This window comes from Rhipicephalus microplus, chromosome 6 (genome assembly GCF_043290135.1).
Source record: "Rhipicephalus microplus isolate Deutch F79 chromosome 6, USDA_Rmic, whole genome shotgun sequence".
Classification (NCBI taxonomy): Eukaryota; Metazoa; Arthropoda; class Arachnida; order Ixodida; family Ixodidae; genus Rhipicephalus; species Rhipicephalus microplus.
Window position 1 is genome coordinate 199,012,133 of NC_134705.1, and position 24,365 is coordinate 199,036,497.

The window sequence follows — 24,365 nt, forward strand, 5'->3', positions numbered from 1 at the left end:
GCGAAAGCAAGGAAGCGGGCTGAAGAGGCGCCTGCTTGCGGAGAGTGGATCCTCGTGGAGAGAGCGAGGCCCAGCGACGCTTCGTTCGTCGTCCCGTGTGTGTAGCACGCGATTGTCTTGGTCGGTGGTGAGGGTCGTTCACATTTGCTGGTGCCCAGCGAGATTCGGAGTACACGATCTGCGCAGAAGCTCTCCGGCTACTTCGACAAGGTGAGCTCCCGCTACCTGTGATTTCAGCGCGCACCAACTCTGCTCAGTATTGAGCTTGACCCGTCTCCTTTTTTTTTCTTCCTTCCCTTCGTTGGCACAAAGGCCCGCTTGACGTCATGGAAGCACGCGCGAGGGGTCCATTTAAAATGAATGAAGTGTTTCTTTTTTATTTGCTACCCGCTGCGGGCGCCTAGCTGTGTCGACGCTTCGTGTGCCGTTTATAAATGCGTCGAAAGACCTTGCAAAAACTCCTAACGCGCGGTTTTGTCGCTGAGTTTCGGAGCAGCCTGCGAGGCAGGTGCCCGGTGGCAGGGTGTTTCGGTGGGTGCTAAAGTGCATGACGCCTTGTTTGGATTTTACTTGCTTCGAGCGATACCCGATTTTTTTTATCTTTATTCCTCCTCCGTTTGTCTGGGAACAAAGGCCAGGTGTGGAGCGGATCGTGAGCGAATCGTAAGGACTTGGTTTCACGGTGGGGGCGGCGAGCACACCCGGCCATTGTATGAGGCGCGCTGCAGCCTTCGTTGTTTAGTTCCTGGAGTCGAAGACGAGACGGAGGGGTTGCCCCGCTCGGTGGAGAGAAGAGGAGCTTCTGCTTCGTTTCATCGCACGATCGCGTATAATCGCTTGAGCATGACGGCGGCGCGGCGTTGCTAGCTATCCGTTTCACTACGGACCCCCTTGCCCTGCAGTTGGTGGGGAGCCTGCCGGTTCCTCCTTATTCTGTCGCTTTTTTTTTCTTTCTTCGAGTTCTCTGCGCGCCTGACTTCCCTCTTTTGTTTATCGTTCACTTCTTCCGTCAGCTCGTACGCGCGTGAGTTATTTTGCCGAGCGTCATTATCGGCCCGATGCGGCGATAAAAAGTTCGCACGACAGTGCCCGGAGCGAAGATAAAGATTGTTCGGCGCCCCCTCCCCTGCACTTCTAGCACCGTCCTTTAGGTTTGATTTTTGTATGGTGCTTTGGGGTCATTCGTGAGGCGTGGTAGTCTGGACCCGTCCCTTCCGAGCCTGGCGCATTCGCTGGCCGCGATGTAGTTTGGCGGTTATGGTGAAAGGATGCCCTTGCGAAACTGGTCGACTCGTCCGCTAGTCATTCTAATCCCGCATCCTTTGCACGCACTATGCACGCACTCGCAGAAAGCGATTGTCGCCGGCGGTGGTCGTCCGCTCCTGATAGAGAAGTCGCGCGTTTCGCGTGCGCTCTGTGAATGCGCAATTTCAAGGCTAACGCGAGAGAGTGGCAGCCCGTGTATTTAGCGCGCTCGTATGCATAAAACCCACATTCACCGCAGTCTCTCTCTCTCTTTTCTTTCTCGCTTAAAAAAAAAACCCAGCAGCCAAGAAGTAAAACAAAGCTGATACCTATTGTTACGAGCCTTACAGATTCCTTTTGTTTGAATCTCCAATACCGAACAGGCAACGCCTCTGTTTGCCGTGCGGGGACATTTTCTAGCGTGCTTAGCGAAACTAGGCCGGCGCTAAACTGCGCCGCAGCGTGTGTGCACCCTTCTTGAGGTCGTAATTTTTTTTTTTTCGCGCGCAGCGTTTAGAGTCACTTTGCACTACACAGCACTACCACCGCGTTGGCCTGGGACGCGCAAAACTCCGCGGTGGCTTCCCATTTGTCAGGTAGTAAGTAGTTCGCGGCTGTCATTTCTCCCAAGAAGCGCGCTTGTTTCGCGGGGGTCTATAGTCACCCTAATTGGCTCCAGCAGAGAATGGGTAAAACACTTGGAAGAGGTTGCGCTTTGGCGCTTGAAACAATTAACTAAAAAGCGGCGCGCGCTCATCACGCTGCGTCGCGATGCGTGGAGGGAAGAAACAACCGCTTGGCAATCGCGCTAAGTTTCCTGCATGCGATGCGTGTGGGAACGATGTCACCGCGTTTGAAAAGAGCACCGAACGACGGCGACAAACAAACGAGCTCTATGTGATTCCCCGGACGTCGCTTTGCCGTCATTACGATGCCGCTGTGACGATGGGGCACGGCGACCCCCCCCAATTTGCTCCAGAAAAGCGGCGCAGCGTTGTCGTCTGCCGCGCCGCCGCTCCTTTGCCTTTTCGCGCTCGAGTCCCGTTGCTAGGAGTTGGTAGGGCTCCGGGTTGCTTCATACACAACGCATTTTAGTTGCGCAAACGTCGCCCTTCTTTGCGACCCCGGCGACTACATCCTCCGGACATGGCGCGTTTCCTAGGCGCATCGGCCGGGGGAAAAAATAAAATAAGGGGGTCGCGCCGGAAGTTTGATCCACTTTTTCTTGATCGAGGGTGATGCCGTGCCATCACCTTGGGAAGCGCGTAGATATAAATAACTGTTCTCCACGGGGACCGTTAAAGATGATGCGCTTTCCAAAAAAAAAAAAAAAAAATCGCACCGCGCACGGCTTGCGTGTGCGTTTGTCGCGGAAACGGCTTCTGTATTTATAGTGTAAATGGGGGGAAGGCGCGGTTTCTTATTTATAATTCAGCTGACGCCCATTTTTTTTTATTTATGCGGAGCGCGCACCGGCCTTGCAAGGTTATCAGCCAAAGGGGCGCGTCGGCTTTGCTGGCATTGAGAGAGTAAAGAGCCGCGCGGGGATTTAATGACATTCCCGCAGCTGGACGGAGGTCAACGAGGCGCCGGCTTTGCGCTGCATGAATGTGTATGAAACTGCGCGCCGGGCCCCGCCGCGGTGGTCTAGTGGCTAAGGTACTCGGCTGCTGACCCGCAGGGCGCGGGTTCGAATCCCGGCTGCGGCGGCTGCATTTCCGATGGAGGCGGAAATGTTGTAGGCCCGTGTGCTCAGATTTGGGTGCACGTTAAAGAACCCCAGGTGATCTAAATTTCCGGAGCCCTCCACTACGGCGTCTCTCGTAATCATAGAGTGGTTTTGGGACGTTAAACCCCACATATCAATCAATCAACTGCGCGCCGGGGTGGCCGGGGCTTTTCTCCCTCAAGGAGAGAGAGAGAGGGAACGCAAAAACAGAATCTATACGCGGTGGTCCTAGCGTACTACGAGCAAGTGAGCGCGTGTTAAACCGAGCGTGGCACACCGCTAGTTGCTTGTTTGTCCGAGCAAGGCGCACTGCGGTCAAACGGGGTTCAAAGACCCCGTTCTGCATGTAACAACGGACGGGGGCCCCGTGCTGCGAAACAGTAGGAGGTGTGGACCAATTTCCTGCCTTGGAGTGTCTTTTCTTGTTATTTTTTTTCTATTTTCGCTGCGCCGCACGCAGCAGGAAAAAGAGGCGCGGTGTCTGCTGTCACTCTTAGTATTTTTGTTGTTCGTTTCTCCTCTGTTTGCAATGTCTTTCATTGGAGCCATTGCGAAATACCACCGGCTTCTAGAGATCATTGTCAAGTTTCCAACACTCTGACGCACATCGTGAATAAGCTAGCCGCTCTTGTGTCCTCTTGCGCACAGTTAGGCATGTGCCAGTGAAAAGGACACTGAAGTGATACAGTAAGTCGCTGTATAATAACTCATTTTTTGAAAACTTTAACGTTGCTGATTTCGCTATCGAGCGAAGGGGGGGAAAAAGGTGAAAGTTTCGTTTTTGAATTTCGCGCCAGAATCCCGCAATTTGAATGTTGATATGACGTCATGAATTTGAGTCCCCCCCCTCCACTTTTTTTTTGCGCAAATTACGGGCACTTCAGGCGTACTTTTTGCCGTCGATAACATCGCCTCGCGCGTGGTATGTTGCGCCTGCGAGTGAAAGCACGTCAAGCCGAGGTCATTTAAATGAGCCGGTCCCCTCTGTGGCGCGAAAGGCGCATGGAAAGGTTGTGCCGGAGGTGATGTGTGTTTGTTTGTGAGAGAGGGGGGAGGGGGTTGCGCAGCTCTGGAAAAAAGCGTGTTTTTTTAACCAGTGGGATGTGGTCATGTGCGCTGTATCTTTGCAAGGGATCAGCCGATTGCTCACACCTTTGTACGTAGTGTGTTCGTAGTGTGTTCTCGTTGCAAAGATTATGTTGAAGCCATATTCACTACGAAGGCCACTTCCCTCTCAGCAGCGGCCGCGTTTTCTTACCCCAGCGTGATTACCTACTTATGCAAAGTCCCACTGCTAGCCTTACTTCGTGTAGCATTCCAATCTATTGCTTTTGCAATGATTGCTTCGTCCTTGCAGCGAAACTGCGACTTTTACGCATATTGGCCGCACTGGGACCGTAAGATTTCCTCATTCTTGCCATGTTAAATCTCAAGCTCCCTTATTACACAATGTGATGCTTACTGCTGGTTACTGTATAATTGACTTACTGTCGCTATCAATTTCATTGATAATTATCCAGGCCTCCAGCCGGTACTATCGGTATTGTAAGACAGTAGCAGCGTTGGAGTCTCGACGACGTTTATTAGGCCAAATCGCCTGATCAACCCTTCGAACGAAGACGACGTTTTTCGTGATGATGATTATATACAGATGAAGAAGATGAAGGTCAAACGTTGTCAATATTGTGCTTACAATATCTGTGATGTGGCTACCCCTTCCCCTCCGTGTTGTTGGCACCTGTGTATCATAAAAAGGACTCAACAGCAGATTGCACTACATTAAAGGGAAACATGAAAGAAGCCCACACTGGAGCCTTTGTGTCCCATGTATGCCATGCAATCAACATCTATACTCTTTTCCATATGTCAGGTGCGACGCTATGGTAGTTAGTGACACTTCTTGCAGTAAATAGATGCATGTGCACCAATTCAATGATTTTACCAACTGTAATGTGATTTTTTTAAGGTAGTAGTTAAAGATGCCCTGTGCCACAGAAATAAACAAACTCAGTTATTTATGGTTGTCAATAGGTTGCTCTGGAACGCTTAGCATCTCCTTATTTTCTGCTCGTGATCTTTACGATTAGTTCCGGTAGCACGCTGCCGGAGCCAATTGTAGATGCCTTGTTTACGCCAACAAAATCGAAGCGCAAGACTCGAGAACTTGCACATTCTTCTGACTGAACTTCTCGCATAACTTACAGAGCGTTGTACCTGATGGATGAAATGAAGTATATGGTGTGCTCTCTTTAACCCTAGCTAACCCAAAGACACCCATTTTCTTCCCCTTTGTATTCATTGTTCACCACATCTATTTACCATTTACTCAAAAGCGAACTCTGGCCTGCCCAGAGGATGTTGCAGCTTATGCAGATTAGATAAGGTCAGCCTAATAAGATAAGTTTGGCAGAGTAAATCAGTCACGCGCACCCTCTTCTGCAGGGAACGCCCCCAGGCTCGCGAGTGGAACCAAAATAAACGGGCCCAGCAATGGAGTGTGGTCTGGCAGCAGGCACGGGGTCCCTCAAGGGAGAGTGCCTCGCAGCTGGTCCCAAGTCGCTGCACGTCAACTTCGAAGGAGGCGACAAGGAGGAGCTTCAGGACCGCAAGAAAAAGTACCTGACAGCCAAGTATGGCCCGCACCAAATGAGCCTCATAAAGAAGCGGCTGCGCGTTGAAATGTGGATGTACGAGCAGCTCCAGCGACTCTTTGCCTGCTCGGTGAGTTAGCTGTTTGCAGCCATTTATTGTGTCATGCATCATTATACAGTTACTAGAACGAAAACCTTACAGTTACTAACTTTATCACTTACTAACTTTAATTTATTCATTGATTTGTTTTAAGAAACACTTACTGGCCATGTTGGTCATTGTAGAAATGAGCAATGGAAACAATGAGAATAATAAATTTAACTTGACTATACAGTTGCAGAACAAAAATAATGCACAGAATGCACATGCCGTGCAGCAAAAAAAAAAAAAAAAATAAAGCTTAATAAGTAGCACGCATAGACGTTTGTGCAACTTTTGATTGATATGTGGGGTTTAACGTCCCAAAACCACCATATGATTATGAGAGACGCCGTAGTGGAGGGCTCCGGGAATTTCGACCACCTGTGGTTCTTTAAGTTTGTGAAACTTTTCACAATCGGTTATCGAGATGACTTCGTGGGGAACACTGTGTTTGAGATGGCACGAGTGGTCGTGAGATGACTGTGCTAGCAACAAGACATTTGAATACATATGGCCGTAATGAACACACACGAAGCTTTTTTTGGTACTTTTGTACATTAAGCGTCTCCTCTTTGGAAAGCTCTTATTGCCTGCAGTGTGTGTAAATAGGCAAAATAAATGTTGTACGCAGTGAACAAACCATGCATCAAGGAGCCATTTAACAGCTCTGAGAAAATTTGAAAAGAGCAATGCCCGTAAGTGGCTATTTAAGAAAGAAAAATTGACAACCACTCATTCGTAGTACGGGGCCACAAGGAAATTCATACGGCTTTTTCAAGAACAAAGCTAAGTTGCCAAAGTGTTTGCTTTGGTCGGGGGACTAAACAAGAGACGAGGATTGATTTGAAGCAGCTGATTATTATCGCGTTTCACATGTATAAGCTCTGAGCCACTGCACTCCGCGTTTCAACAAAAACAATTGTTGTGACACAGGCTGAGGAGAGGCGTGTTCGTTTGGTAAAACGTGGGTGGAGTGTTTTGCTTTCCTTCAAAACGACAAGCCGACCTAATGCAGAGGCCAAATGGCGGGGTTGGCTCGGTTGGTCTCGTTTGTGCCAGAGCACAGGAAGTGTCTGGCTGGGCGGGAGGGCAGTCTGCGGTTACGCTCAAGGAAGCGTGACGACAAAGCAGCGACTTGTAGAAGACTTCCTCCCGGCTTCTCTTGCCGTCTCCTTTCATTGAGCACTCTACTTAAGCTGCGTCGCCCGAACAAAGTGACGGGACAAAAGACATCCCTCACCTCGCTTTAAGGGCCTCCTCAAAAGAAGGCGCCCCGTCTGGCTTTGTTGACTCAATGGGGATGGTGCCAGTGACATTTGAATTGTGTGGAGAAAAGCTGCACTATTTATGTATTTATTTAAAAGTACCTTACAGACCCCTAGATACATTGCATAAGGGGTTAATACTAGAAGATGTATATAACATGTACACTACAGCACGGCTTACCACTTTTGTTTTTGATTGGCATTTTTTTAGAAGCACACCTGCATGTAATTTTTTTTAGACTTTGTTTCCTCAGCTATAACATTACGTGTAGTAAAGGGAAGTAATTGGAGAGAAACTTTATAAGTAATTATATTATATATGATCATAAAAAAATGATTCGTGAACAAAATGAAGTCTAATTGTGTCATCCACTTGCGTACTTGATAGTGTGGCACAAGCTTTTATTCATCCAGCACCTACATACGCAGCTGCATCATGGAATGTCTTCAGCAAAGTCTGTCTTATTATTATCATTTATAGAGGCTTAAAACCTTCTCTCGTGAAAGACAACAAATTAGATATGAATGAGAAACAAGGTATAACACCCTGGATGTGAACTTTGTTGTTTCAAGCTTAATACATGAGTCTTCAAGATCCATATGATATACATTAAAAACATTACATTACACTGTGTTACATTAAAAACAATTTTTTAAACCTACCACCATGTCAGTGTGAGACTCAAAATTCCAAAGTGTCTTTTTGCATTTCAGCCGCCCAGCTAAATACAAGTTGAAGCTTGTTCATTTGCTTTCTGGCGTGTTTAAAGCATCTACTGATAAAATATTAATCTCATGGGAACAGATGCCATCAAAATCTGTAATGTCATGTAAAGAAAGTGTAGAAACTTCAGTGCGTTTCTTTTCATTGACATTAACTATAATGCCATGTCGCATTAATAGCGAATTTTCGGCAATCTGAAAAGACAATTTACTGGTGCAGCTCTAATTGTGTTAGTTAATTTTCTCTGATTCGGACAGTGAAAATGGACAAGAGGGTCAGTGCCAAGGGCATCAAAGACAAGCTGTTTTTTCGACAAAGAAACAAAAAACATACGCTGAGAAGGAAAATGCGAGTCTTAACATATCTGCTTGCATCACGTTCTTCCTGATCGTAATTGATGTGCCGTAAAGTCTGTGAAACGTTGAGCATGTCAGTGAGCTTGCTACGTAAAACTGACTGGCCTATTGCCAGGTTGGCTGAATTTACGTTCGCCTTCCAGATTCGGCTTTGCGTTTGCTAGCTCCTTTTTCCGTTGGCATTCGTGGGATCTGCGTGTTATCCATCCTTTCACTGGTAGCACAGTTGGGTACGGATGCTACGCTTCTCTTCTTTCCTGGGTAGGGCTCTGCCAACAGGAAGTTTACTCTCCTGTACCCCCCTCATTCTCTTCCTTCTTTGCTAGAAACTTGTCGCTATGGCTTGGCTTCTGGTGGTGGCCTTGGGAGCACCCTCTCGTGTTCGTGTTCTAAGGATGTTCCTCATTTGGTTTGCACACGTGCGGCGATGTATTCGCAGTCATGCCATCTCCATTGCAGCAACTGCGATCCTTCCAGAAAATGTGTCAGAAGTGCCAAACGGAGTTTCGTCACGCATGACTACCGCTATTTATTAGCTAGTGAAGGGCACCAGCAACTTGTCATCTATTTAACGTGAAACCTGCCTTTTTTTTTTTCTTTGAGCATTTCATAGGGTTGTAAAAGAAGGGCATTTATAATGATACATTTACAATGAGAAAATGAAATATGTACAAATGCTGAACACAAGTGAAATGGGAAAGCATCAGTAAATATAAGTGGGTACAGACGGTATCCACTTAGTTGCCATTAAAAATATATATATAATTCACAACATAGTTTATTTGTACAGTGTACTGTCTTATGCGCAGGAACTGTTCAGTTAATGTGAGGTGGTTTTACAATGCCTGTCATCATCATCATCAGCCTGACTACGTCCACTGCAGGACAAAGGCCACTCCCATGTTCCGCCCACAATGCCTGTACTGCATATCATATTCAAACAGGAAAATTCTGATCGTATGTTAGGTAGCAGACATGTTAGTGTGTACGATTAGACTCTGAAGTCAACACGCCATTCATTCTTTGTTAGGTGAAGGCAAACGGCACTACTACTGACACTTTCAATATTGACAAACCTTTACTGTCCCATTTTTTTTTCTTCATTTTATTCCCTCACAATAGCACTCCACTCTTGATATGCATGCCATTTCATGTCAGTTACATAGGTAAAACTGACATAGGTTACATAGGTAAAACTATACTAGAGAAATGCTCCACTACTTCTCTTGTACAGACAAGAGAAGTAGAAGAGTGCTGTTAATGTATCAATGGCTGCAGAATAGATCACAATTTATTGTTTTTTGGATTGGCAACATTGAAATACCCCTTCATTGTATATGTAAGTACATCCTGGAGGTTTCCGCTTTTTATGGTTACAAAACAATTGGTTGGTTTTTCCAAAGAGTGCAAATGACCTGAGTTAGTATTTAGACAAGTATTCATCCAGATTGGAACACCATTTTAACAAAAAGCTAGAGCAATCCTGATGCAGGATTTGAACCCTGTTTTGCAAGTTCGCAAATCACTTCCCGATGTGGCAAAAAGCCTGTGATACTAATTTTTAGATCACAGTAAATTTCAGCAAATTTCACACTGGAAAAAAAAAACAAGGGAGGGAACTGTCTAATGAGCATTCACGAGTGATTTGTGACGCATGTGTACATCTGTCCATAATAATGTGCATCACTGTTTGGCAAACGTGAGACAAGTGTCATTGATGAAGACATCGCCTTATTTGCCTGCACTAGGATCAGTCATATCTCTTCTTAGGTTCTACCTTTATGCATTCACTATTGATAAAAACGATTCCATCGCTTTTCATAGTTTCTTAGTGCAATTTCTCCCTTCTTAAGGATGCAGGTGGGTAAGTAAATTTGGTTTCTTGCTTATTTGGAATAAGATACTAAAGGCAAATGTTAAGTCTATGTTTATTGCTGAAATAGCAGTCCAGATACCTTGTAGTGCTACTTTTGTGCCAAGGAAGTGCTTATTTTGAAGTAAAATCGCATATCAGTGGCTCGCATCACATTAGTGCTCTTAAAATCTCCCGCCTGAAAGTCCCTCTCATGTCAGTGCTGCCGTGCACAACGTTGCTTGACTTTACAGTGCGGCCGCCGACACTAGTAGCAGCGGAGCGAAAGTAGCGAGAGCGACAACGGCCATTGAACAATTTCAGTGCCCCCCCCGCAGGGGCGCCTGTTAAAGCAGGCGTTTGGTGTGTAGCGACACCACGGACCCGAGCTAACGGGGGAGTTTCTACTCCCTCCCACGCCTAGCCGTGCGTGGCTTTGCCGTGTCCGGGGAAAAGGGGAACCTGGGGGTTGAGCTGACGCTGGGTGATTGGACCTTTAAGGCCCCCCGGCAGAGGCAACACACCTCTTTGGCCCCGGCTTCACGTAGACGGCACCCCTGGGCTGACCCACCCAGGGGAAATCGGCAGTCGCCTTTTCCTATCTCTCTCTCCCTACATCTTCGTCTTTATCTCTTACTGTTTATCTGTCCTGTCTTCTACTCTCTTCTGTTTACTCCCAAACTTCCTGGCGGCAAGGGTTAACCCTGTGCAAATAGCCTACCTTGGCCTAGGCGCATTGGGTTATAGCAGAGTTGTACGGCTGACGTCTGCAAGCTTTCAGCATCCGCAAACTTGCAGCGTCCCCTCGTTGGGCTCCGTGGTGGGTGGCCGCCAACGCTGCCGAACAACATACATTTAGCATGCACAAAGCATTTCCTTTACTTAATGATCGTGCCTCCTCAAAGCGGGTACGCACCGAAGACATCAATTTTTTGATTCGGCCAAAACAAATCTTTCCTCATTTTCATGTTATACACTGCGAAAAAACTAACAAACAAGCCAGAACTGTATCCCCCTTCATAGTGGCTAGATGCCTAACCGAAACTCTCGGTGCCGGGTACAAGGTTACCAAAATGGCCAGCGGAGATCTACTCCTTGAAATACGTGACCAAAACCAATTGGATAAACTGAACACCCTCACAACGTTTGGAGACACTCCCATCAGTGTTACGCCACACAGGTCCATGAACTCATCTCGCGGGGTCGTATCGGATGTAGATTTGCTCGAGCTGACGGAAGCTGAACTTCTGGAAGGATGGAAGAGCCAGAACGTGACAAACGTACAGCGTATTAAGATCAGAAGAGATCAAAAGGAAATCCCAACCAAACACTTAGTACTGACCTTTGCTTCGAGCGATTTGCCGGAAACTATTCAGACTGGGTACACAAAGACATCCGTGAGACCATATATTCCGAACCCCCGCCGTTGCTTCCAATGTCAGAGATATGGCCATGGCTCTAAAACCTGTCGCGGTCGCCAGACTTGTGCACAATGTGGAGTCCTAGGCCACGTGTCCGAGAACTGCAAAGAACCGGCACACTGTGTGAACTGCGATGGAAACCATGCCGCATATTCACGCTCCTGCACATACTGGAAAAAAGAAAAAGAAATAATTACATTGAAGGTGAAGGAGAACATTACGTTTAAGGAAGCACGGCGAAGAGTCGCTCCATTCTATGGACCTACATACGCTGATGCGGCGCGTCAGGGGGCACCGCCGCACCAGCCCTCGCCACCCCTTCGGCCCGCGCAGAGCGAGCCGTCGGCTGTGGCACCTGCCCCCAAGGCGGCTGTAGCCCAGGCTACACCGCCTACTCTCAAACAGAGACCGGAGATTCCAGAGTCTTCGGGTCTCAAGGCCTCCCCTCACCAGGCGAGGCCCAAAATCCAAACTAACAGCCCGCACGTGCGGGCATCCAGTGCCTCCGAGGAGGCAATGGATACGTCGGCACCCTTGGTGCCGAAAGAGCGGCGTGGCTCCTTGGAGCGCGCCAAGAAAACAAAAAAGCAAATAACAGGGCCTGGTGATGGCCCTGTTAAGTGAACTCAAACTCCCCGTCTAAACAGCCACTTGTTTTTCGTACACACAGCATTATTTTACATTCACCATGAACACTCAAATTATACAATGGAACGTCAGGGGCCTTCTCAGAAACCTTGACGACATCCAAGAACTCCTACACGAACACTCACCAAAAGTGCTGTGTGTACAAGAAACACACCTTAATTCAAAACACACAAATTTTCTTCGCAAATACGTTATTTTTCGAAAGGACCGTGATGATGCCGTGACATCATCCGGAGGTGTTGCCATCATAGTGAATCAAGAAATTGCATGCACACACTTACAACTCCAAACATCCCTTGAGGCAGTGGCTGTTCGAGCGGTTCTTTTTGATAAACTGATCACAATCTGCACGATTTACATTCCTCCTAGTTATCAGCTACAAAAACGTGATTTACACTCTTTAATTGATGAACTTCCGGAACCTTATGTTCTCCTTGGAGACTTTAATGCGCATAGCAGGCTATGGGGAGACTCTCGGTATGACGCGCGAGGTCGACTGATCGAACAGTTCCTTCTCTCGTCGAGCGCGTGTCTCCTAAACCGAAAAGAACCAACCTATTATAATCTCGCCAATAACACCTACTCCTCCATAGACCTGAGCATAGTATCTCCATCTCTTGTGCCTCTACTCCAGTGGAAAGTCGTCAGTAATCCGTACGGAAGTGACCACTTCCCCGTAGTTTTGAGCACGACAGTAACTGAGTGTCCATCACGTGTTCCCAAGTGGCTCATAAACAGAGCCGACTGGGAACAGTTTTATACTATTGCTAGTCTAGGTTGGAATGACATCCGTACTTTGAACATTGATGTTGCGGTGAACTACTTCACAGCGTTTTTGATCGATGCTGCAACAAAATGCATCCCACAAACAAATGGACACCCTGGAAAACGACGTGTGCCATGGTGGAACTCTGAATGCCGAAACGCGCGCAAACAGCAAAACAGAGCTTGGAGGCTGCTTCGGAACTCGCCGACAGCCGAAAACCTTGAAACCTTCAAGAAAATAAAGTCTCAAGGCAGGAGAACGCGTCGGCAGGCCAGAAGAGAAAGCTGGCAGAAGTTTTTATCAGGGGTTAATTCATACACACAGGAGGCTAAAGTCTGGGACATGGTCCATAGGATAGCAGGAAAACAAGTACACACACTTCCACTCGTAAACACTCAGGGTGATACCTTGGAAGATCAGGCAAACTTCCTCGGTGCACACTTCGAACGGGTATCCAGCTCGTCCCACTATACTGACACTTTCCAAAAATACAGAACAAGAATAGAAAAGCAGAAACTTGAACACAAATCCACTAGATACGAGGGATATAACCAAGCTTTCAGTCTTGCTGAGCTCCGAACATCTCTGAACTCCTGCAGTACTTCTGCCCCAGGTTCTGACCGTGTGATGTATGAAATGTTAAAGAACCTACCAAACGAAACCCGAAAAACCTTACTTTGTTTGTACAATGCTATTTGGTCTTCTGGCACTATTCCTACCTCCTGGAAAGAGGCTATTGTTATTCCCATTTTGAAAGAGGGCAGGGACCCTTCTTTAGCTTCGAGTTATAGGCCTATTGCACTTACAAGCTGCTTGTGCAAAGTCTTCGAAAAAGTGATAAACTGCCGACTTGTACACTTTCTTGAAACAAACAATTTGCTCGACCCATTTCAGTGCGGGTTTCGAGAGAGTAGATCCACGACAGACCACCTTGTTCGTATCGAGGCACAGATCAGAGACGCCTTCGTCCATAAACAATATTTTCTCTCCGTGTTCCTCGATATCGAAAAGGCTTATGATACAACATGGCGTTTTGGAATTCTAAGAGACCTATCCAACCTTGGCGTGCGCGGAAGAATGTTTCACATAATCAAAAGTTACCTGTCAAACCGGACATTCCGTGTCCGAGTGGGCACGGTTCATTCTCAAACATTTGTCCAGGAAACAGGCGTTCCACAAGGTGGTGTACTTAGCTGCACACTTTTTCTCATAAAAATGAATTCCTTGCGCTTGACCATTCCTCGCAATATGTTTTATTGTACATATGTGGATGACGTCCAGCTTGGCTTTAGGTCTTGCAATCTGGCAATGTGTGAGCGGCAGGTTCAGTTAGGTTTAAACAAGCTCTCAAAATGGGCAGAGGAAAACGGATTCCAACTGAACCCACAAAAAAGCACGTGTGTCCTGTTCTCCAGAAAGAGAGGCATGCACTCAGAACCTGACATTGAACTGAACGGTCAGCGTCTGTCTGTTAATACGGAGCATAAATTCCTAGGATTAATCTTGGACAACAAGTTGACCTTCGTACCGCACATCAAGTATCTAAAAACAAAATGTTTAAAAGTCATGAATGTTTTAAAAGTGTTGTCACGTACTAGGTGGGGTAGTGACAGGCAATGTCTCATGAACCTATATAGAAGCCTCATTCGCACCCGCTTAGATTATGGGGCTGTTGTTTATCAGTCTGCGACTCAAAGTGCTTTGAAGATGCTGGACCCCGTGCACCATTTGGGCATCCGCCTTTCTACGGGTGCTTTTCGCACCAGCCCCGTGGAAAGCCTTTATGTTGAGTCAAATGAGTGGTCGCTTCATCTGCAGAGAACTTACATGTCCTTTGTTTATTACCTTAAGGTGAAAGCAGACAAGAAGCACCCCTCATACTCTACTATTAATGATTTGTCGAGCTCAATTTTGTTTCAAAACAGGCCTTCGATGAGGCAGCCCTTCTCCATTTGCCTGAAGAGTCTAGCTGAGGAAACTGGAATCTCACTAGAACACAGTTTAATGGCTCCTGTAGCATATCCGCCACCGTGGCAATGGCAGACTATAGACTGCGATGTGTCTTTCCTAGAAGTTACAAAACATGCACCTGTTGCCCATATCCGAACATACTTTTTGGAACTTCAACACAAATACACATGTCCTGAGTTCTTCACAGATGCCTCCAAGACTAACTCCTCTGTGTCCTACGCTGCTGTAGGCCCATCCTTTTCGGATGCTGGTCCACTACATCCACGCACAAGTATCTTCACAGCGGAAGCGTACGCGATACTTGTGGCAGCTAAACACATCAAACAATTACAAATACAAAAAGCAGTAATTTATACAGACTCCCTAAGTGTGGTAACGGCTCTGCACAGTCTTAAAAAACAAAAAAACCCAGTCCTTGTCTCACTTTACTCTATTTTATGCACACTTTACACACTCAAACAACATGTTGTAGTGTGCTGGGTGCCAGGGCACCGTGAGATTCAAGGCAACGTGAGGGCGGATCAGCTCGCTGCATCCGTGCACAAAAGCACTGCCCCTACACCCATATCAATCCCGGCCCTCGATCTTAAACCATCCCTCAAACGAAACCTCAGAGCATACTGGCAGAGCAAGTGGGATACACACACACAAAACAAACTACACGTTATTAAGCCACACCTTGGTCATTGGCCGCCCGTATCGAAATCACGTTATACAGAGGTGATACTAACGAGACTCAGGATAGGACACACATACACGACACACACACACCTTTTGTCCGGTGGCGATCCACCATTGTGTGACAGATGTGGTGAAGCATTGACAGTCCTTCACATTTTAATTGAGTGCAAACAATTGGACACTGTAAGAAAACAACACTTTCCATTACCCTACCGACAACATATACCTTTACACCCTGCAATGTTTGTCGGTAGGGAACCGCTTTTTAGTTATAAATCGTTGTTAGCGTTTTTAAAAGAAATTCATAGCTTTCATGTCATATACCCGGGCATACCGTAGCATGACCTCTCCAGAGAGGTTTTTGCTGCGGTGGCTACACAAGAAAGCACATGCCTCACGGCCCTTGGACGCAAGGGTATGAACGAGTGAGGCACTTGTGCTAATGCCATACATATGCACCATCGTCTTTTATTATCACCAACTTTTGTCATCTGTTCACATCACACACACCTTTCACCGCATGGTCATGATTTTATTACTTGTATGTTTTTACCCGCCTTACTGCGAGGAATTTTATGGCCCTTATACAGCCGCTTATCACAATCATTGTCCATAATTCTAGTAAGATGAACTGGCGCTCTTTGGCCGTGAAATGGCCCTTGCGCCATAAAACATCAAACATCATCATCATCATCATCAATTTCAGTGCCCCGCACAATTCTAGTGCTTGGCCTATTTGCCAACAATATGCAGTGCCCCACACAATTTCGTGTGCTTTGATCGAGCCAAAAAGACCAGGTTTTCAAGACTGACTGATGAGAAACCAAGTCGCTTTATTTCAGAGGGTGCACAACCTGAACATTCTGCCTCAACTGAATTTTCGAAAAATAGAAACTGGCAGTTTCTTCGAGCTTTACAAGTTTTTAAAAGTATTCGTGCTACTTAAAAGCACAAGGTGCAGATTTTTCTTTTTCTTTAATATGCATAGCATTTATGAAGCCATCCTTGTGTGTGAGAGACACGCTCAGAGATGCAATTCTGTCAGATTTGTTTGCGCTTTTGTTGACTTTGTTGCGACAGTGAAATATACTGTCATGTTGACGAATCTTTAAAACTGCTTAGAGAGCGCAGTATATTTTAAAACTGACATGCTTCGGCTACTGACAGAAACGACACCAGGAGCACTTGCGTCAGCACTTCAGCAAGTATGCTTTGTTCTCTCTATGCTTCATTGCAAGGACAAAAATATTAACTATAGTTACAATGGCTACGATTTGATTTATCTGCAGCTTCTACAATCCTTGATTGCGAGTAACTGTGTTTGCAAGGTGCGCATTACAGTTTATTCTACCCTGGAATGGCTGCTACGTGTTTCAAGCCAAATGTGTCAGTGTGTATGTGATAGCGAGGATCAACTTTTTTTTTTCTGCTCAATCATGCAGGATGACAACCACGACATTGAAATAGACTTGGATGAGCTCTTGGACATGGAGAGTGATCATCGACGAAGAGACTTTCTCAGGGTGAGAACTTTCACATAATGTTTCACATAATCAAAAGTTACCTGTCAAACCGGACATTCCGTGTCCGAGTGGGCACGGTTCATTCTCAAACATTTGTCCAGGAAACAGGCGTTCCACAAGGTGGTGTACTTAGCTGCACACTTTTTCTCATAAAAATGAATTCCTTGCGCTTGACCATTCCTCGCAATATGTTTTATTGTACATATGTGGATGACGTCCAGCTTGGCTTTAGGTCTTGCAATCTGGCAATGTGTGAGCGGCAGGTTCAGTTAGGTTTAAACAAGCTCTCAAAATGGGCAGAGGAAAACGGATTCCAACTGAACCCACAAAAAAGCACGTGTGTCCTGTTCTCCAGAAAGAGAGGCATGCACTCAGAACCTGACATTGAACTGAACGGTCAGCGTCTGTCTGTTAATACGGAGCATAAATTCCTAGGATTAATCTTGGACAACAAGTTGACCTTCGTACCGCACATCAAGTATCTAAAAACAAAATGTTTAAAAGTCATGAATGTTTTAAAAGTGTTGTCACGTACTAGGTGGGGTAGTGACAGGCAATGTCTCATGAACCTATATAGAAGCCTCATTCGCACCCGCTTAGATTATGGGGCTGTTGTTTATCAGTCTGCGACTCAAAGTGCTTTGAAGATGCTGGACCCCGTGCACCATTTGGGCATCCGCCTTTCTACGGGTGCTTTTCGCACCAGCCCCGTGGAAAGCCTTTATGTTGAGTCAAATGAGTGGTCGCTTCATCTGCAGAGAACTTACATGTCCTTTGTTTATTACCTTAAGGTGAAAGCAGACAAGAAGCACCCCTCATACTCTACTATTAATGATTTGTCGAGCTCAATTTTGTTTCAAAACAGGCCTTCGATGAGGCAGCCCTTCTCCATTTGCCTGAAGAGTCTAGCTGAGGAAACTGGAATCTCACTAGAACACAGTTTAATGGCTCCTGTAGCATATCCGCCACCGTGGCAATGGCAGACTATAGACTGCGATGTGTCTTTCCTAGAAGTTACAAAACATGCACCTGTTGCCCATATCCGAACATACTTTTTGGAACTTCAACACAAATACACATGTCCTGAGTTCTTCACAGATGCCTCCAAGACTAACTCCTCTGTGTCCTACGCTGCTGTAGGCCCATCCTTTTCGGATGCTGGTCCACTACATCCACGCACAAGTATCTTCACAGCGGAAGCGTACGCGATACTTGTGGCAGCTAAACACATCAAACAATTACAAATACAAAAAGCAGTAATTTATACAGACTCCCTAAGTGTGGTAACGGCTCTGCACAGTCTTAAAAAACAAAAAAACCCAGTCCTTGTCTCACTTTACTCTATTTTATGCACACTTTACACACTCAAACAACATGTTGTAGTGTGCTGGGTGCCAGGGCACCGTGAGATTCAAGGCAACGTGAGGGCGGATCAGCTCGCTGCATCCGTGCACAAAAGCACTGCCCCTACACCCATATCAATCCCGGCCCTCGATCTTAAACCATCCCTCAAACGAAACCTCAGAGCATACTGGCAGAGCAAGTGGGATACACACACACAAAACAAACTACACGTTATTAAGCCACACCTTGGTCATTGGCCGCCCGTATCGAAATCACGTTATACAGAGGTGATACTAACGAGACTCAGGATAGGACACACATACACGACACACACACACCTTTTGTCCGGTGGCGATCCACCATTGTGTGACAGATGTGGTGAAGCATTGACAGTCCTTCACATTTTAATTGAGTGCAAACAATTGGACACTGTAAGAAAACAACACTTTCCATTACCCTACCGACAACATATACCTTTACACCCTGCAATGTTTGTCGGTAGGGAACCGCTTTTTAGTTATAAATCGTTGTTAGCGTTTTTAAAAGAAATTCATAGCTTTCATGTCATATACCCGGGCATACCGTAGCATGACCTCTCCAGAGAGGTTTTTGCTGCGGTGGCTACACAAGAAAGCACATGCCTCACGGCCCTTGGACGCAAGGGTATGAACGAGTGAGGCACTTGTGCTAATGCCATACATATGCACCATCGTCTTTTATTATCACCAACTTTTGTCATCTGTTCACATCACACACACCTTTCACCGCATGGTCATGATTTTATTACTTGTATGTTTTTACCCGCCTTACTGCGAGGAATTTTATGGCCCTTATACAGCCGCTTATCACAATCATTGTCCATAATTCTAGTAAGATGAACTGGCGCTCTTTGGCCGTGAAATGGCCCTTGCGCCATAAAACATCAAACATCATCATCATCATCATCAATTTCAGTGCCCCGCACAATTCTAGTGCTTGGCCTATTTGCCAACAATATGCAGTGCCCCACACAATTTCGTGTGCTTTGATCGAGCCAAAAAGACCAGGTTTTCAAGACTGACTGATGAGAAACCAAGTCGCTTTATTTCAGAGGGTGCACAACCTGAACATTCTGCCTCAACTGAATTTTCGAAAAATAGAAACTGGCAGTTTCTTCGAGCTTTACAAGTTTTTAAAAGTATTCGTGCTACTTAAAAGCACAAGGTGCAGATTTTTCTTTTTCTTTAATATGCATAGCATTTATGAAGCCATCCTTGTGTGTGAGAGACACGCTCAGAGATGCAATTCTGTCAGATTTGTTTGCGCTTTTGTTGACTTTGTTGCGACAGTGAAATATACTGTCATGTTGACGAATCTTTAAAACTGCTTAGAGAGCGCAGTATATTTTAAAACTGACATGCTTCGGCTACTGACAGAAACGACACCAGGAGCACTTGCGTCAGCACTTCAGCAAGTATGCTTTGTTCTCTCTATGCTTCATTGCAAGGACAAAAATATTAACTATAGTTACAATGGCTACGATTTGATTTATCTGCAGCTTCTACAATCCTTGATTGCGAGTAACTGTGTTTGCAAGGTGCGCATTACAGTTTATTCTACCCTGGAATGGCTGCTACGTGTTTCAAGCCAAATGTGTCAGTGTGTATGTGATAGCGAGGATCAACTTTTTTTTTTCTGCTCAATCATGCAGGATGACAACCACGACATTGAAATAGACTTGGATGAGCTCTTGGACATGGAGAGTGATCATCGACGAAGAGACTTTCTCAGGGTGAGAACTTTCTCTCACTCTCTCTTTTTAATGATCAATTTTCATCTGCTTCATAATGCTGTGTCAGGATCACAACTTATGTTAACTTAGTAGAGTGCTGCTACTGTGACTCGTTAGCCACCTTCTACATATTCTAAGCTTGTTGCAGAAATAAATTTGGTTCTTTGTGACAATGGCATGACTTTTTAACTACCAACCATTGAGGTCTGAAGCACGGGAATCCCACAAAAAGCCATCTAAATGTTATTGTATCCGATAAATGTACTTTCACTTTGTAGTACTCACCAGACACATTGCATTTAAAATTTGCGTACTTCTAATGAAAGTGCCCCCTTTACTGTACTGGATGGGTTTTCCAACTAGCACTCAGTTTTGGTCCATGTCCACTGAGATATCAGTTAACATTTTGATTTTCCTTAGGATCCAAGCACACGTTTAGCAGGTCAGGTGGACTTGCTGATGAAGTATTTGAGTATAGTGTTGATGGGACTTCGCTTTCCAATAGCTGCACCCGAATGTATGTGCATCTGTTTAACCATCAGCAAATTAGTGTATTTTCATTTCGCTTATTTATGTTGCTGACTGCCATCTGAACAGGAAAAAAAACAAAACTGTTTTTTCGTTTCAGACAAAACTGAAGGGTGCCAAACAGACTCGGGATCAAGTTGAGGTGAGTTATGCGGTCTGCATGGTGTAATTAATGATATTTCTTAATTGTGGCTAATAATTGTCCCCTTGCATTGTGTGCAGATGGGCATAGGTGTGTTTGGTATGAATGTTCACGTTCAGAGATGTTGCCATTTTGCCTGAACAACCTTCAAAACCCAAGGTTTTTCGGAAGTGCTGAGGACTAAATGTCTAGTGTGAACTGGCACTAGTCTTCGAATTCATACTAAAATGTACCCTGCCTTAAGCAATGACTAGATTCAGTTCTGTAATTGAGCATGATGTAGGCATATTTGAATAAATTATTATTTAGCATATTAAATTTTTCTGAGTAAATAATTAGTGTATGAGCTATTGCAATTAGTCATGCAAATATCCTGTTGAAACGCCTGTTAAATCTCATCTAAGTGGCACCTTTGGTTTTCTTTCACAAGCAATTATAACAGTTGATTGTAATGAGTGTTACCATTGAAAAGCTGACTATTAATCTAATTTTTAAATTGCCATGCAATGTTATTTTGAGCAATCGTACAATGTAGGCCCAGGAAATTATTGGTGAACTTTTGTTTCTTATTGAGGAACTTGGAGACAGTCAGAGTTTATTGTAATGAGTGTTACCATTGAAAAGCTCACTATTAATCAAATTTTTATATTTGCCATGCAATGTTATTTTGAGCAACCGTAAAATCTCTGCCACTCTTGTAGGCCCAGGAAATTATTGGTGAACTTTTGTTTCTTTTTGAGGAACTTTGAGACAGTCAGCATTGTGAAATACAAAGGAACAGGTGTACTTTTCATTCTGCCATTACCTTTACTGTTTTAACTATCACTTCTCACACTTGCATTGGGTTCCCCTCCACGTGCCTGCAATTCGCTCTTACCAGACTACCTGAAAAACTATAGGTGGGGCAGGTATGCATCAGGTGCCAATGGAGTATGTTGGACCAAGTCAGTGATGAAAAATGTGCTAATTGCCCTCGCCTCTTTCGCCCACTGCAGATGTTCATCGATGAGCTGATACAGCGCGCCAAGACTCTGTGAGAACATCCACCAGCCAGGTGTTCGTCCTAGTCATCAGGACCCATGTTCTTAAGAAAATCTCACCGCACCCATACGCTTATATGCCACACCCCACTGTGTCCTCGACATTTCTTACTGTGCGTTTTTTTGTTTACCTGCATGTTGCAGCAAAAGGCATGTTTTCCCATCACCACACTGTTCATGCTCACCTAAATACCTTGGCCGCATGTGGCTGCATTCTAGCTGGCAAAGGCAGATGATGAAGTGAGATGTGCTCGCCCTGTGAAAGTACTTAGAACGTCTGAAACTGTCACATAGTGCGTGTGGACTGGGTGATCAAGGCAAGCCTGTATGTGTTGAATGCCTTGGTCAAGACAGAAGAACTATAGGAAGTACTTGCTTGTGGAACCGAAAAAAGCGTGAAGCTGTTGCGTGCGATCTTTCGTGTCCCCAGAAAGTGCACACGACCTGCACCTTGTGTGGGTTCATCTTCATCAACAAAAGTACTCATCTTGAGCGGAAACTGCTGTGCCAGATCAGTGGTTACAGTGCTATGCCGTTGATTCGGAGGGCACTGGTTCGATCTCGGGCAATGGTGGTTGCTTTTCAATGGAGGCAAAGTGCTAAGGGGCCGTGTACGGTCAGTGCACGTGAAGAAACTTTAGGTCGTTCAAACTACCCAAGCCCTCTAGCACAACTTTTTCTCATAGCCTTAATTGCTGTGGGACATTAAACTTCGTAAACCAACAAACCATCATTGCATTTGTTGTAGATGATGCTAAGGTTTGAGTACTTGTGGTGATGATGATGATGCTAAGCCCTGACTAGTCCTCGAAAGAGGTAGCAAGAGGGACGATGTTTTCTAAGCCTGAAGGAGCCACAGATAGCATTGTGACTTTTGCAGAAAGAAAAAGAAAGGGGTAGTCGTCGTGGGATGATTAGTGATTTGGAAAATTGCTCAGGTGCGTTTGTGAAGCTAAGGGTACACAGGGAGCACAACCTTTCAAACGAGTTCTTGAATAGGTTAACTTGCGACGGAGACCTTTTGTGTAGCTGGTACGCAACTGAAATGACCCAGTACGAACACCGAAAAAAATGGGATACTGCGTCACTACTTACATTTACAAAACGTTCTCGCTCACAACTGTGTTGCGTAGCTGTTTGCATACCTGCAAAGCCACACACTTGACTACGAATACTGTGTGTAAATTGGCATCTAATAGTGAAGGGCCATTATTCATAAAAATTTGTTGGTTTTCCCAGATGGAAGACTTAAATTAGGAGCACTGCCATATGTTTAGCAGTAAACAGCCGTGCACAAAAGCAAACGAGTGAAGCTATAGGCTCAAGTGCATGTTTTGACGCAAGTGCTGCTTCCAATAACTGTGACAGCGGATTACAATATTCAGGATTCATAAATTCGTATAGCAAAATTTTTTGCATAAAATGTATAGGAAGAGCAGCGGGGATTTTCTAAAAGTTCGTTATTCTAAAAATATTCATCAAACTGACTTTCGTGCAAGTGAAAGTACACTGTTTTGTGCTATATAGATCTTTTGTTTCATCTTTAAACAAAGATGACAACATTCACATTTCATGATTTGTTGAACAACTAACATAAGTTTCCCACACGGAAGATGAGATATTTATAGTGTTTCCAGCGTTGTTCATGATGTTTCTCAGATCTTGGACTATGATTAAGTTTAACAATTGATGGCGCGCAATAGTGCAAACTTGCTTGTGAACTGTAAAATGCACCATGCAGCCCGCCTGCATTAACTCGCCACTAACATGCTGTTAGTTGCGTGATTAGCCCATAGAACATCACTACACAATAAAAACTGTCAACCTGAGGATGTTGCATAGATTACCAGATTAGTGCAGTTAATAGACATGGCCACACCTTGCATCTGGTGCAGCATTCACGCAGCAGTTGCACTGAAAAGCTCGTGCAGGACACTCAGTCTTCGAGCGGAGCCATTTCTCTCCCTTACACTGCGAACTCGGAGCTTTCGAGGGTCACGTGACTACGTACGGTTTCAAAAGTGAGAGTTCAACAGCAAATACCTGCTTGGAAACGTTAAAAAGTAGCGCAATCTGCCTGCATTTGCCCAAGCCGTATTATTGCATTGTCTGGATGATGGTAGATTTGAAGTGCTGTCCATACATTTAATCTAAATGTTTCACTTTCAATGTCCTAACTGTGTCTCCATGCCAGTAGTGCATCTTACCATTTTTTCTACAAGTTCTTTATTTGCCTTAGGCTTAGTTAAGGCACTGAGCCACTATTCATAAGATTTGCGAGGAACCATTTTTCTTGCGCTTGAGCCGCGTGGACACGTGCAGACTTTATCGAATGTTCCAAGTAGGACTGCATATCATTCTAATTCAGTGCTTTCATGGTTTCTATGCAAATGCAGTGTCTAAAGTGACTGCAGCTGCTTTCTGTTAACTGGGATTAAAAAAAAAGTTTTCATGTTGTTGCTAGGCCCTATAGAGCGGATATGCCGGATTGCTTACAACAAAGCTTGTAGCGATAGGCTAGCTCTCTCCCCTTTCTGCAGGAATCTGAGGAGCTATCAAGCTCCCAATGCCATTCTATAACCATGTTTACACATAACTTGCCATGCTGCCTTAATGCAGACGTCTT

The 24,365-nt window shown here is 45.2% G+C and overlaps 2 protein-coding genes across 4 annotated transcripts in view; one reads left to right on the plus strand and one right to left on the minus strand.

Moving 5' to 3' along the window:
• LOC119166886 (protein phosphatase 1 regulatory subunit 14B) lies at positions 1 to 22,231 on the plus strand. 3 transcript variants are annotated; one of them, XM_075867533.1, is made up of 6 exons: positions 1 to 210; positions 5,417 to 5,695; positions 16,834 to 16,914; positions 19,949 to 20,029; positions 20,658 to 20,699; positions 21,695 to 22,231. In XM_075867533.1, the coding sequence occupies exons 2-6, from the start codon at positions 5,465 to 5,467 to the stop codon at positions 21,734 to 21,736; spliced, it is 477 nt and encodes a 158-aa protein (XP_075723648.1). In that variant the 5' UTR covers positions 1 to 210; positions 5,417 to 5,464; the 3' UTR covers positions 21,737 to 22,231. The 3 variants fall into 3 exon arrangements, with proteins under 3 accessions (XP_075723648.1, XP_075723650.1, XP_075723649.1); XM_075867535.1 differs by lacking the exon at positions 19,949 to 20,029; XM_075867534.1 differs by lacking the exon at positions 16,834 to 16,914.
• The window catches only part of mRpS18A (mitochondrial ribosomal protein S18A), an 18,369-nt gene continuing 5,351 nt past the window's right edge, over positions 11,348 to 24,365 (minus strand). The window contains exon 5 of the mRNA XM_075867532.1: positions 11,348 to 11,426. Within this exon, the coding sequence (XP_075723647.1) occupies positions 11,363 to 11,426 (64 nt within the window). The 3' untranslated portion in view covers positions 11,348 to 11,362. The remainder of the gene's footprint in view (positions 11,427 to 24,365) is intronic.

Bases quoted from the DNA above. Each gene is read 5' to 3' on its own strand.
- LOC119166886 (XM_075867533.1), top strand. From the start codon at position 5,465: ATGGAGTGTGGTCTGGCAGCAGGCACGGGGTCCCTCAAGGGAGAGTGC. The intron at 5,696-16,833 runs GTGAGTTAGCTG...TCAATCATGCAG, and splicing joins AGCGACTCTTTGCCTGCTCG to GATGACAACCACGACATTGA. The intron at 20,700-21,694 runs GTGAGTTATGCG...CGCCCACTGCAG, and splicing joins AGACTCGGGATCAAGTTGAG to ATGTTCATCGATGAGCTGAT.